The sequence below is a fragment of the Phyllobates terribilis genome, unplaced genomic scaffold, assembly GCF_046119375.1.
Source record: "Phyllobates terribilis strain yellow unplaced genomic scaffold, ASM4611937v1 Scaffold_7__3_contigs__length_470593459, whole genome shotgun sequence".
Taxonomy (NCBI): domain Eukaryota; kingdom Metazoa; phylum Chordata; class Amphibia; order Anura; family Dendrobatidae; genus Phyllobates; species Phyllobates terribilis.
In genome coordinates, this window is record NW_027362767.1 from 469,642,706 (window position 1) to 469,655,898 (window position 13,193).

The 13,193-nt window shown below is 47.0% G+C and overlaps 1 protein-coding gene across 3 annotated transcripts in view; it reads right to left on the bottom strand.

Annotated features, from left to right (window-relative positions):
* Positions 1 to 13,193, bottom strand: part of SYTL4 (synaptotagmin like 4) — a 238,367-nt gene that overhangs the window by 19,705 nt on the left and 205,469 nt on the right. For all 3 annotated transcript variants that reach the window (XM_073642212.1, XM_073642213.1, XM_073642214.1), the window contains 2 exons: positions 3,931 to 4,036; positions 3,623 to 3,719 (listed from right to left, as the gene is read on the bottom strand). In XM_073642212.1, the coding sequence (XP_073498313.1) occupies positions 3,623 to 3,719; positions 3,931 to 4,036 (203 nt within the window). The remainder of the gene's footprint in view (positions 1 to 3,622; positions 3,720 to 3,930; positions 4,037 to 13,193) is intronic.

Consider the following 13,193-nt stretch of genomic DNA (forward strand, 5'->3'; position numbering starts at 1 on the left):
CCATTCTAGAGACTCTCGCACCCTGTGGGAGATGATGACACTGCGATCCAGCGAAGCCTGTGATCGATCCCAACGGTTCAGAATGAGCATTTGGAGAGTCCTGGAATGAAATTGGGCAAACGGAAGTGCCTCCATTGACGCCACCATCAAACCCAAAAGGCGCATACACCTTCGAAGGGACATTGCTGTCGAAGACTTCATAACCTGTACATGTCGAAGAAGACTTGCTTGCTTGTCTGGAGGCAGGGACACCACTGCTCGTACCGTGTCGAAATGCATCCCCAAAAACAGGATTGACTGCGACGGTTCCAGAGACGACTTCTTCCAATTGACCAGCCACCCGAAGTCCTCCAGGAGCTGAAGGGATAGATTGCGAGCCGTCACCGCCTCCTCCTTTGAGGACGCCACAATCAAAAGGTCGTCCAGGTAGGGAAGAACCGTAACCCCCTGTCTTCGAAGGATCGCCATGAGAGGTGCCAGAATTTTTGTAAAAACTCTGGGCGCCGAGGCCAACCCGAATGGTAGGGCCACAAACTGGAAATGGTCCTGACCTATGGCAAAACGAAGGAAGCGTTGGTGGGCCCTTCCGACGGGAACATACAAATAAGCGTCGCGAATGTCGATTGACACCAAAAAGTCGTTCTGCGACAGGGCCGCCACAACCGAGCGAAGCGACTCCATGCGGAATTTCCGGGTGCGGACATGCCGATTCAATCTTTTGAGATCCAGAATGGGGCGAAATTTGTCCTCCTTTTTGGGGACCACAAAGAGGTTTGAATAAAACCCTCTTCCCCGGTCCTCCGGCGGAACCGGTACCACCACACCCTTCTGCAGAAGGGAATCGACCTCCTGCCGTAGAGCGGCAACTAGCTCGGGCTCTGACGGAATGCGAGATCGGCAAAACCTGTCCGGGGGTCGAGAAAGAAACTCTATGAAGTAGCCTGCTGACACAACCCGCGTCACCCAGGCGTCCGAAACGCGGGACGCCCAAGTCGATTCGAATTGGAGCAGGCGACCCCCCACTCGAGAGCCCTCGAGTGAAAACCTGGCGTCAGTCCGCCTTAGCGGGCTTTTTGTCAGCTTCCCGCTTATCTTGACGGAAGCTCTGTTTCCAGGGAGTGCGGGATTTCTGAGAAGCCTTTTTTCCTGAAAAAGAGGGACGACCCGATCCCCAAGAGGGCTGACCGGACCGTCCCCTGGACCGAAAGGGCCGCCGACTACTACCGGCACTAGGCCTGCCCGACGCAGAAGCCACAGTTCTTCGCTGTGGTAAGGCCGCTTCTTTTGCCTTTGCCTTGACAATCAGCTCCGTGAGGTCAGATCCAAATAACTGACCACCCTTGTAAGCTAAAGATAGCAAACCTTGCTTGGAAACCGCGTCCCCGGTCCACTGTCTGAGCCACAGTGCTCTTCTGACTGTGACCGCCGAGGATTGCGCCCTGGACAGCAGTGACGCGGTATCCAAACCTGCATCACTGCCATATCGGGCCGCATTCTCCCACAACTTGAAAAGCCTATCTACCTCGGATAGCGGGGATCCATCCTGCCACGCCGTCCGTAGACGGTCCAACCAGCTTAGGGAAGCTTTACAAGCACACATGGATCCTAGCACCGCTCTGAATCCATGACCCGCGGCCTCGTAGATGGATTTCGCCGCCATCTCCGTTTTTCTGTCCAGCGGATCCTGCAGACTCGCCTTCCCTTTAACAGGCAGTAATGAGGATTTGCTAAGCTGGGATAAAGGGACATCCACTTCAGGAGAAGGAATCCAATTATCAATCAACTCCGTGGAACACGGATACAGTGCCTCAAAAAACCGTGTCCCCTGAAAACGTTTATCTGGACACAGGCGTTCCTTCTCCACTGCCCCATTAAGCTCATCCAGAGATGGTAATGCCAAGCGCGACCTATGCGACTCCTGAAACATCCGGGCCGACTTACCAGGACGTCTAGTTACCTCCTCCGGAAACTGTAACGCCTCCCTCATGGCTCCAATAAAAGCCTCTGCACGGCCCAAAAAAGAGGCAGAGTGCCCCTGCCGATCCTCCTTATCCGAATCGGACATCTCCCCATCTGAGCTTGAAGGGGAACCCTCCATAACAGAGATCTCCGAGTCGCTGCGCGGGGAGGGCAGTACCGGCCTGTGGCGCTTCCTGCCATGAGAGGATCTAGCTGACACCCAATAACCTAGAAGGTCAGACAGGCCATCAATAGAACGAGTGAGGGCCTCCATTTTGACCACTGCCCCATCACCAAAACCCCCGACCGCTGCGCTTGACGCCGTCGAGGACTCCTGCGTGTCAGACACGCGAGACTGATCCTGTAGCGGACCTGGGAGACGGTCCGCACCTCCTGGACCCTGATCTGACATGCCCTCACACAGTATATGGCAGGTTAAACCTGTCAGTAAGTAGGACAGTGTGGTTTCTTAAAAGAAAGCTGAAGGGTTAAAGCTCTTAAAGAGAGAGCTACCCCAGCTGACCCCCAATTAAGGGATAACCGCCTAATAAGGGGTTAATGTCGCAGACTCCCCACAACCTCTGTGAAATGAAAAGGATGTGCGAGCCCCAGACAAAAAAAGGAACCTCTATATGAGGTAATAGCTGCAGGACAGCACAGTCTGCCACCTTATTGTGCCTCAGAAAGGTGCCCTGCGCTGAGGGGGTGAGGGGTTAAGCTTCTGCCCTGACAGGCAGAAGCGACTCATCCAGCTGGCCGCGGTGCAGTGTTCTTCGGTCTGTCGGGAGGAGAGGAGAGTGAGGAGCCCGATGGAAGCCGTTCAGTAATGGCCGCCGCGCTGTGAGGAGAGAGAAGCCGGAAGAGGAGGGGCAGGAGAAAGCGCGCGCTCAGAGCGCTTCCTGCCCGCGAAAGACCGGGAAGGCGCGAAGCCACGCCCCCCGCCGGCTTCAAAAAAAGCGCGCGCGACTCCTCCGCTCTCCGCTCCTGCCCCGCTTCCATGTCCTGCAGGCATCCACCTGCGGACAAAAAAACACAAGTCACCACATGAATACATGTAGCAGCGGCTGCCGCAGCAGCCGCTGAAGCACTCAAAACACATTAACATGCTGAGTACTCACCCAGCTGAGCGCCACAGGGACCCCCAGGGATTTGTGGCGCTGTGCCCAAGCTTCCCCCCAGGGCGGAGAACGCAGTGACCCCAGATGCGCAGTTTGCGTCCCCGCCAGGGAAGCATCCCTCATCCCCCGGGGCCGGCAGGGTTCTGCAGGGACCTCTCTCAAAGGGTAATGCAGATCCGCCAAGGGAGGGGTGGGGGTCCAGCAGCGCTGAGACCCCTGAGACCTCAAGACCACGGGGGTCCAAGTCTCTGTCCGATAAAAATAAAAAAATTTTCTGAGGAGCTGCTTCCAGCAGCGACCATCCTCTGTGACCTCAAATTTTAGACTGGAGAGCTGGAGTAGGAGGAGCCCAAGCTGGAGGGGCCGGACAACACTCTTTTTTTTAATCTGAGGTGTTCTATCCTATGTGGGCTCCGCCTACCCACTAGTAATGACTGTGTCTCCCTTCCTTCCATCTGCTGCTGAAAGATTGTTAATGATGGCTGTAAAGAACTCTAGGGTTGTGGACCAGTTGTCACAATTGTATGGTCTCCATAGTCTCTTACCCTTTCACAAAGCTGTCTGATGTCCCGCCTTGCTTTACAGCACTCAGGTTTTTAGCCTCTTTGATCCAAACCTGAAGTTCTCCTTCATCGGCTTTACCTGTAAAAATTGACATTTAAAGAAAGGTAGACAGAAACAAAATGCCAACGTGGACTTCATGTCTCCCCAGCATTCCTGTTGGTAGCCCTTGGATACTGAGTGGATATTTTCCATCATAGTATTGCAGCAGAGTACGAGATCCAGAACCTCACTATAAGCACAGCAATAGAACACGACGAGAGAAGAAAGCAGCAATTTCATGGTAACTCACTTTTTCTCCTCTCACTACCACCCGTGGACTTGGACGGTGGGATATACTTTAATGACACAACCAACTCGCCTCTGTAAGATGAGGACGTGGCAACATCCGTTACGCCCTGCAAGAAATGTTACCCAAAGGAGGAAAGTTTAGAAAAATTACAATCATCGAGACCTTCCAGTTTGAGGAGTATAAAGTAATTAGCAGCAGCAGGTTCATTATAATGTCGGTGTATTGACAGAAGACATGAACATGCATGCCTATACTGGAAGTATGAATTGTTACAAGAGATCTGTCCATCATGCAATGGGGAATGACTGATAGTAGTGTGGGATCATTTCTACATTGCGGATTTCTTGAGGGGTCCATACACATATGACTAAAGGCTGGTGCACAATGGCATTATCAGTGCAGGTCCATTGTTAGAAAAGTAGAAAGACCTAATTATAGGTCCTTCATCCAGCTGAAATCTGCAGGAATTCACGTGGCGGAGAGAGCTGGTGTGTCCTCTACACTGTGTGCGTGTCTGATACACAAACATGTTACACACACTGCATGTTATATACACATCACACACTGGATGATAAACTCCTACACACCGCATGGTACACTCATACACATTGTATGATGCATCTTACACACTAGGCTAATGGAGGATCTTTTGCCTTGGAAAGTGCCAAGCCTACGGAAGACTTCTATGCCATGCAATGCTCCTTGGCAAACTTAAATCTGCATATAGCCTGTTCATAGAGGAAGAGGACAGGAACTCTAGCATCTTATCCCAAGTCGTGTGACAAGATTCATCCAAGGGTTGACACTGACTTATGGGTGCAATGTCCAATAGGTGGAGCCACAGTTCTAGTCCTCTTCGTCTCTCAAGAGACTATCGGCATGTTACACACAAACACACACACTCCGTGTTACACACTGTTTGCTAGATACATGCAGCATGTTACACAAACACACACTGGGTGCTATACATTGATTGTCACACACACACACACACACACACACACACACACACGCTACATTTTGCACACAGCGCAAGGCCTCCTTCACACGTCTTGGTGATTCCTGTACTCGAAAAAACAGTACCAGTGTGATCCGTGGTCCATTTGCCATCCATGGGTACGTATGTGCCATCCATGGGTACGTATGTGCCATCCATGGGTACGTATGTGCCATCCATGGGTACGTATGAGCCATCCATGGGTACGTATGAGCCATCCATGGGTACGTATGAGCCATCCATGGGTACGTATGAGCCATCCATGGGTACGTATGAGCCATTCATGTGTCCATGTGCTGTCAGTGTGATACGTATGGAATGAAACGCAGCATAGAAATTAAAGAGTGTTCGGTATTAAAGATGTTCAAAGATAGAGCTAGAGAGCGATGAGGAACTAGATAGATAGAAATATGTCCATGTGCTATATCTAATCAGTGTTTTGTGTGATTTTTTCTGTAGCTTTTTTATTTATTGTTTAAATTAATTAATTAATTTAAAAAAATAAAGAGCATGGGGTTCCTCATAATTTTCATACCCAGCTAAGGGAAAGTCAACAGCTGGGGGTTGATGTTAATAATCTGGGAAAGGCGACGTCAAGGTCTAGCAGCTGAAGGAGAAGGACATCAAGCTGGGAGCTCCCTGAGTCTAACTCTCAATTTCAGCAATTAAAACAAGTTTCTCGGGTCCATCCACCGTCCTAACATCTCAGGTGACAACCCAGGATCAGAAGGCATCCCGTGGAGAGCCTCCAAGAGCAGCGGTGCCGATTTCTGTGGTCGGGCCTACCTGGATCCCTGAAGCCGCGGTCTTTCCTGCTGGGCAGTCCCGGAGCGCGCCCAGGAGGGTGCCGGCGGTCCTGACTGGGGAGGTCACGCGGAGGCTCTGAGGATCGCTTGGGGCTCGGCTCCCTGCTGCCGCAAAAGGACAAGAGACGGTGACCGGAGAGAAGCGCTGCGACTACTGAGTCGCTGTCCGGTAAGATCCGGAGCTGAGTTAGGGGAAGATCCTGAGTCGCATCTGCCACCTGAGGGGGTTTCTCGCCACAGAAGCGCCCACCAACTTGGGGAGAGTGAGACCCGAGGAGAAGCTGGTTATTAACAGCACAGACTCTGACAGAGGCCACAATAAATCTACACTGGGCAATGCAATAGAAGCGGGTCCTATATGTGGCATCACCCTTCCACTATAAAACCTCTATAGACACATAGATACTGCTCTATAGGTGGAAAAAAAAGCCTGTGCACATGAAAATCCTGCAGCGGGCTCCATTCTCCATTTCCTAATATACAGAAGCTCTCTAATATCACCATCGCAGAGCCTCTGGCGCCATCTTGTGGATATATGCAAAATAACACCATAACCAGTCTTAACCCGGTACTGCATCCAAGACTTATTACTGCTACCCTCTGATACCCAGCCACGGTGTGGCATCAAATCTATAAAATCTATAAATGGACAATAGGCAGTTTACTCTGATGACCATGTAATAAGAACAACCTGCAAAATATGAATCTGTAATCTTCCGGTTCAGGCGCCGACCATGTGAATTCTAATTAACCGCTTATGTTCTCCCCTATGGTTTCCCATTTAACCATCTGATCCCCACATTCAGAACCCTCAAGGTCTTGTTACCGTCACCTAGCTGAAGGCTATCTTTAAATACCAACTTCTGTGTTTATGGACCGCTACCTCCTTTATAGTGTGCAAAAGCAGCCCACCTCTTCTCGCCATATTGACCTTGCTAATCATACCAAGATGGCCTCAATTCTTGATCAAGAGAAACAACTCTCCCAAATAGATGGTGACGAGGAGGCATGCTACTCCCTTAGACCACCCCGCACCTCTTCGGTAAGGAAAGGGGGCACACAAATGTACCCATCGGAACTGGCAGCTGAGGTCACGGCTAAATTGCTAACGAAAATTAATTCTATCATTCAATCTACACTTAATTCTGCCCTGATGGACTTACAGGTTAGGCAAGATGAACAAGCCGAACAGCTGACTGATCAGGGTATCGACCATTGAGGATGACTCAAAGGAGGACGAAGCAAAAGTGAAAGCTATTGCTCGTGAAAACATGATCCTGATAGACCGTATTGATGACCTGGAGATCTCACCCGGCGGAGCAACTTGCGTCTGGTGGGACTACCGGAATCATATCCCCAAAGTGTACTGAAACCACTATGTGAAAAAGATATCCCAAAGGCTCTAAAATTACCTGAGGGCAGAAAGGTGGAAAGAGTCCACAGGATTGGCCCCCACCCTCAACATCCACGAACCAGGACACATCCAGACCTAGACATGAAATTCCTGGATTTTATCGATAAAGCAGACATTATGCGAGCTTATAAACAACTCAATCACCCGTTGGTCATTCAGGGTCACAAAATTTTGCTCTTTGAGGATTACTCCATTGAGGTGACCAGAAAACACAAAGCATTTAGCTCCATCTGCGCTAGACTCAATAAAGAAAAGGTCCGCTTTCAACTCCGCTACCCAGCTACTCTACGATTGAGACTCAAATGGCTCTTTTCGTGAATTCATATCTCCGGACAAAGCTGAAACTTTTGTTAATAACCTGCTGTGCCCAGGGGTCAGCCCGGATCGGACCCCTCAAGATGACAACGAGGTTTCATGTCCAAGAACATCAGAGAGATTCGGAAGCCGAACAGTTAAAAGAGAACGGAGACCGAACAAAAATGTGACAAAAAAAAGTTAATTATTCAGGAAATTATCCTCTCTACACATGGGACGCCTCGATCTGAGTGGCCAATTGGAAATTGCTGCTCCCGCCCTTCCCTCTCGCTCTTTGGACTCCTAATACAGTAAATTACAAGTTTTACTAATTGGGGGAGGAGGGATAGAACTGGGAGCAAATGAGGGGAAAAAGCTAAAAAAAAAATGAAAATAACAAAACAGGGGGGATTTTATTTGAAAATCTTAAACACATGGTCGGGCAGAAGTGAAGCCCAGGGGAAAGGTTCTCCTAGCGAGCTGGGACGAAATGCCTCAGCTCATGCTAGGACTAATACGTTCTACTGTTTTGAATGTTTGTTGTTCAATTTTGGTATATAATGTTGAGAATTATTTCCGTTTCTTTATTCCAGTTCAATGCCATCACTGCCATCATTATTTTACAAATACCCCACCAATTTGGTTTAACCGTATTACTTCTAACTATGTATATTGTGTCATGGAACGTTAAGGGTTTGAGATCTCCCCAAAAACGTATGAAAATCCTCAGACATCTAAAACGCCTAAAACCCGACATAGCCCTCCTCCAGGAAACACATCTTCCAGAGACAGATTTCCCTCGGATGAAGAAGTTATGGGCGGGCGTCGTTTATGGTTCCTCTTCACTGAATAGAAAGGCTGGGGTCCTAATTCTTATCAACAAACACTTCTCACACCAGATTATCAGCCAACAAATAGATAGTGAGGGTAGATTGGCTCACTTAACAAAATCTACGCCCAGCTCGGTTTTATCCATTTATAATATCTATGCACCTAATGTAGGAAATAAATTCTTTTTCAAACAGTTGGAAACTAGACTTTTTCTAGACCCCAACTCCAATAAAATAGTAGGGGGTGACTTCAATTCAGTAGTGTCAGTACATGAAGACAGGAAAAATACTACGGGCATCATACAGTCAACAACTACACATGACAAGATGCTGTCACCACCATGTCCACATGTCACTTAGTCGACTCGTGGAGGTTCCTTAATCCTAGCAATAGAGAATTTACGCATTTCTCACACGCCAATGATTCATGGTCCCGAATTGATTATATGTTTGTCTCCCCTTCCCTGTTGGCCAAACTGATCTCTGTACACATAGATATATTGTCTATTTCGGACCATGCCCCAGTAATTCTGGAACTATCACAGTCTTTTCCCAGTGGCACAGATTTTCTATGGAGATTTCCAAATTACTTCTGTAATGATGACTCTTTTACCTTCTCCGTCAAATTATGGTGGCAAGAATTTCAGACAACGCGGAACACCAAAACGACCCAATATTATTGTGGGAGTCGGCCAAGGCGGTGCTCAGGGGGAAAATTTTGGCGTATACATTTTCCCACAAAAAAGTAGTTCTAAAGAGATATAGGGAACTCTCTACTGACTTAAAACAAGCCTACACCAAATTCTTGCTTGACCCATCCACCATAAATAAAAAACAGTGGTCGCAAAAACATGTAGAATTCAATCAATACGCAGACCTGAGGGAAAAATTTCACTTATCCAAATCTGAAGCTTATTTTTATAGATTAGGAAATAAATCGGGGCGAATGTTGGCTAATTTAGCTAAGGGGATGGGAAAACCAAAGGGAATTTTTCAATTAAAAAATACCAAAGGGGAAATCCACACCAACCCTAAAACAATAACCGAGATATTAGGTTCTTTTTATAAAGACCTCTACAAAAACTCAAAGCAAACCCCTCCCCCCTCAATTACAATTTTAGATGGGGTTAAGTTACCCATCTTCTCAGAGGAAGAAAAAGCTATTTTAAACAAACCTCTCTCTTTGGAAGAGGTCACGAATACAATTAAGAACCTAAAACCGAACAAAGCCCCCGGCCCAGACGGTTACACAAAATGAATTTTTCAAATCTCTGAGAGGAAATTTCCCCATTATTGGAATCAATTTTTAATAAACTATCTCAAGGCGACTCCATTTTTCCCTCTGCAAACACAGCGTATATTAAATTACTACTAAAACCAGGTAAAGACACACTATCCTCCAACTCATACAGACCAATCTCTCTCATTAATACTGATATTAAGATCATATCTAAAATAATGGCCAACAGACTGGCCTCCATCTTACCCCATCTCATTGCTCCTGCCCAGGCGGGCTTTGTAGAAGGTCGCTCGGCCACACTAAATATCAGAAAAGTCCTACTGGTACCAGATAAAGTCCACTCCTCACCAGATATAAAGGGCTCCCAGCGATTGTTTCCTTGGATGCGGAAAAAGCTTTTGATATTATAAACTGGGAGTGGTTGTTTATGGTCTTAACAAAAATTTCACTAGCGGCCCCTTTAACTACATTCGTAATCTATATTCATCTCCAAGGGCTCAGGTTTACACCCCGGGTTTCCTGTCCACTCCATTCCCCCTTGAGAAAGGAACGAGGCAGGGTTGTCCGCTGTCCCCCTCCTCTTCAGCTTCGCTCTGGAGCCCTTAAGGCCCCGTCACGATAAGCGACGCTACAACGATCCCGACAACGATACGACCTGTCAGGGATCGTTGCTGCGTCGCTATGTGGTCGCTGGTTAGCTGTCAAACAGGCAGGCTCACCAACGATCAGGGGAGCAGCGACATCGTGGAAAGAATCTTTCCACGATGTCCTGCTCCTGGTTGCCAGCCTGCTGAAGCAAGAGCAGGCTGGTAACCATGATAAACAGCGGGTTACTAGGGACACACGCGCACTTAGTAACCCGCTATTTATCATGGTTACCACAGCGTGAGGTTACCGCTCACCGTAGCAGAGTGGTAACCATGATAAACAGCGGGTTACTAAGAGCGCGTGTGCCCCTAGTAACCCGCTGTTTATCATGGTTACCAGCCTGATCGCTGCTCCCGCTGGTCACACACAGCGATGTGTGCTGACCAGCGGGAGGGCAACGACCAAAAAATGGTCCAGGACATTCTGCAGCGATCAGCGACCTCACAGCAGGGGCCTGATCGCTGCAAAGTGTCACACATAGTGACATCGCTGGTGAGGTCGCTGTTGCGTCACCAAAACCTTGACTCAGCAGCGATCTCACTAGCGATCTCGCTATGTGAGACGGGGGCTTTAGTCCGCGTCTTGTCTGATCCAAGCACTTTCAGGCATTCAGTTTACTAGGAAATCAATCCAGGCGGCTTTTTTTTTTTTTTTTTTTTATAGACGATGTCATTTTATTCATGTCTGACCCCACACAACATCTACCTATAGTATTAGACTTACTTAAAAATGTTGGCTCTTACTCAGGGTTTAAAATCAATGTTAAAAAATGTGAAATACTCCCATTAACCAAGAAGGGAACAAAACTCTGCCCAGATGGATCCTTAGATGGTATATCCTTAACACCCTCACATATCACCTACCTGGGAATTAAAATAGGCCATTTGCCTTCATCTATATACACCTTAAACTACCCTCCTCTTATAAAAAAAATTATCAATCAATTAAAGTAATGGCATGATTCACCCCCATCTTTTATGGGTAGGGCATATGTTGTAAAAATGATCAGTACAGCCAGGATTATGTATCAACTACAAACCTTACCATTACTCCTGAAACACACGGACGTAACTTCACTCAATGGGGTCTTCAGTCACTTTATTTGGAAAGGAAAACGCCCCAGGATTAGTCTGAGCAAACTTATGGCTTCCAAAGACGACGGAGGCATTAATTTCCCAAGCATCAGAAATTACAATCTTGCTTGCCTTTTCCGGTATATAATAGACTGGTTCCATAAGAGACGCACATATTCTGACTACATGTTGGAAGCAGATTATGCATACTCCCTTGACCTGGTTGCCCTCCTTCACTCTCGTTTCACCTCCCTTCCCCTGGCAGTTAAAAAGTCAACAATCCTTAGGGACACTATTTCCGCTTGGAAGGCAGTCAGGAAAAAATACGTCCTTTCTTTCAGGATTTCAAAGCACCTCCCGATATGGCAAAACCCAGAATTCCCCCAGGGTAATGAAAATAAACTATTTCTGAAATGGCGGCAGGCAGGTGTAGACAACGTATCTCATCTTCTCCATCCAACTGAGCAGAGATGGATGACATGTACCGAGTGTTTGGACAGATACAATCTACCTCCCCAACATTATTTCCAATATGAACAAATCAAACCATCTAATATGACCAATTTAAAAGAACCTTTGAGGTCTCCCAATGTCTTGGATGTCATTCTGTTGTCTCCAATGGGTACCTCTTCAATATCGGTCCTCTATTCTGTAATGAGATCTAATCTATTGGGAGTTCACCCAGATACTTTCTTCAAATATTGGAGACAACAGATGGAGGATGTGGAAATCTATGATAAGATCAGGACAGGCTGGAATTTACTAAGAAAACACATTATAAAGGAAGCTTGGAGAGAAACGCAATATAAAATCATGCAGGGCGCCATCTCTGCATTTAACATACCTAAAAAAGACCCGCTATCAAACAGGCTAACAGCTCGCCCTAAATGCCACCATCCACTCTCCGACCTCATGCACGGCCTATGGTCATGCCCGGCCTCAGTTTCATATTGGGGACAGGTACTAGATATGATCGACACCATATGGGGTCCGGGTTATACTCTTTCCCCTTATCTAGCCTTGTTACATTTTTGGAACAACACAGAAAACCCTGAGGGGAAGAGGGAAAACCCTCCCAAATTGCTCCACACTCTTCTTATCCTGGCAAAAAAACAATTATTTAAATATTGGCTAGAACCCAACACCCCCCCATTGAAGAGTTAACATCTCAAATGAAACATTTTATGGGAATGGAGCAACAAGACGCCCTTAGCAATAAGGAAACGCTGGCGGCAAATGTCTTCTGAAATGGAAGCAGTTTATTGTAAATTGCTGCTCATTCAATGAAAAAAGGAAAATGGTGGAAGCCTTCACCTCCACAGCGTGGTACATTCTGGAAGATCTTGGGGATAGCCTAGGACCATTACGCCTGGATTGATGGCGAGGGAGAGAGTGGGATGGAGGGATCATTTGGTGAAGGTCTATAATACTAACATAGGTGGTGTAATCTAACAAGATGGCCTCAATAAATCAGAGTATCAACTGGATTGCATGTTAATTAAACTGATGTAAGTTACATTGTTATTAAGTTCTTATATTATATTGTCTTGCTTCACCAATCAAATATGTAAGAACTATCGCTTGATACCCTGTCTGAGAACAGGTATCTGATTATCACCTTAATCTGGTATGTTTTGTTTCTTTTTGAAAAAGTTAATAAAAATTATATATTAAAAAAATAATAATAATAATCTGGGAAAGGGGCCAATAGCCCTAAAGGTTCCCAGGTTACTAACAGCTCAAAGCAGTTTACTTAGCCATTACTGGTTAGTTTACAAAGGGACCCCAGAAAAAAAAAAGATGTAGGGTCCCCCTATAATCACTAACCAGCAAAGGCTAAACAGACAGCTGTGAGCTGATATTAAAAGCCTGTGAAGGGGCCGTGGATATTAGCCCCCCTCCCAGACTAAGAACATAAACCCTCTGCTGCTCCAGAAATGGCGCATCCATAAGATGCGCCA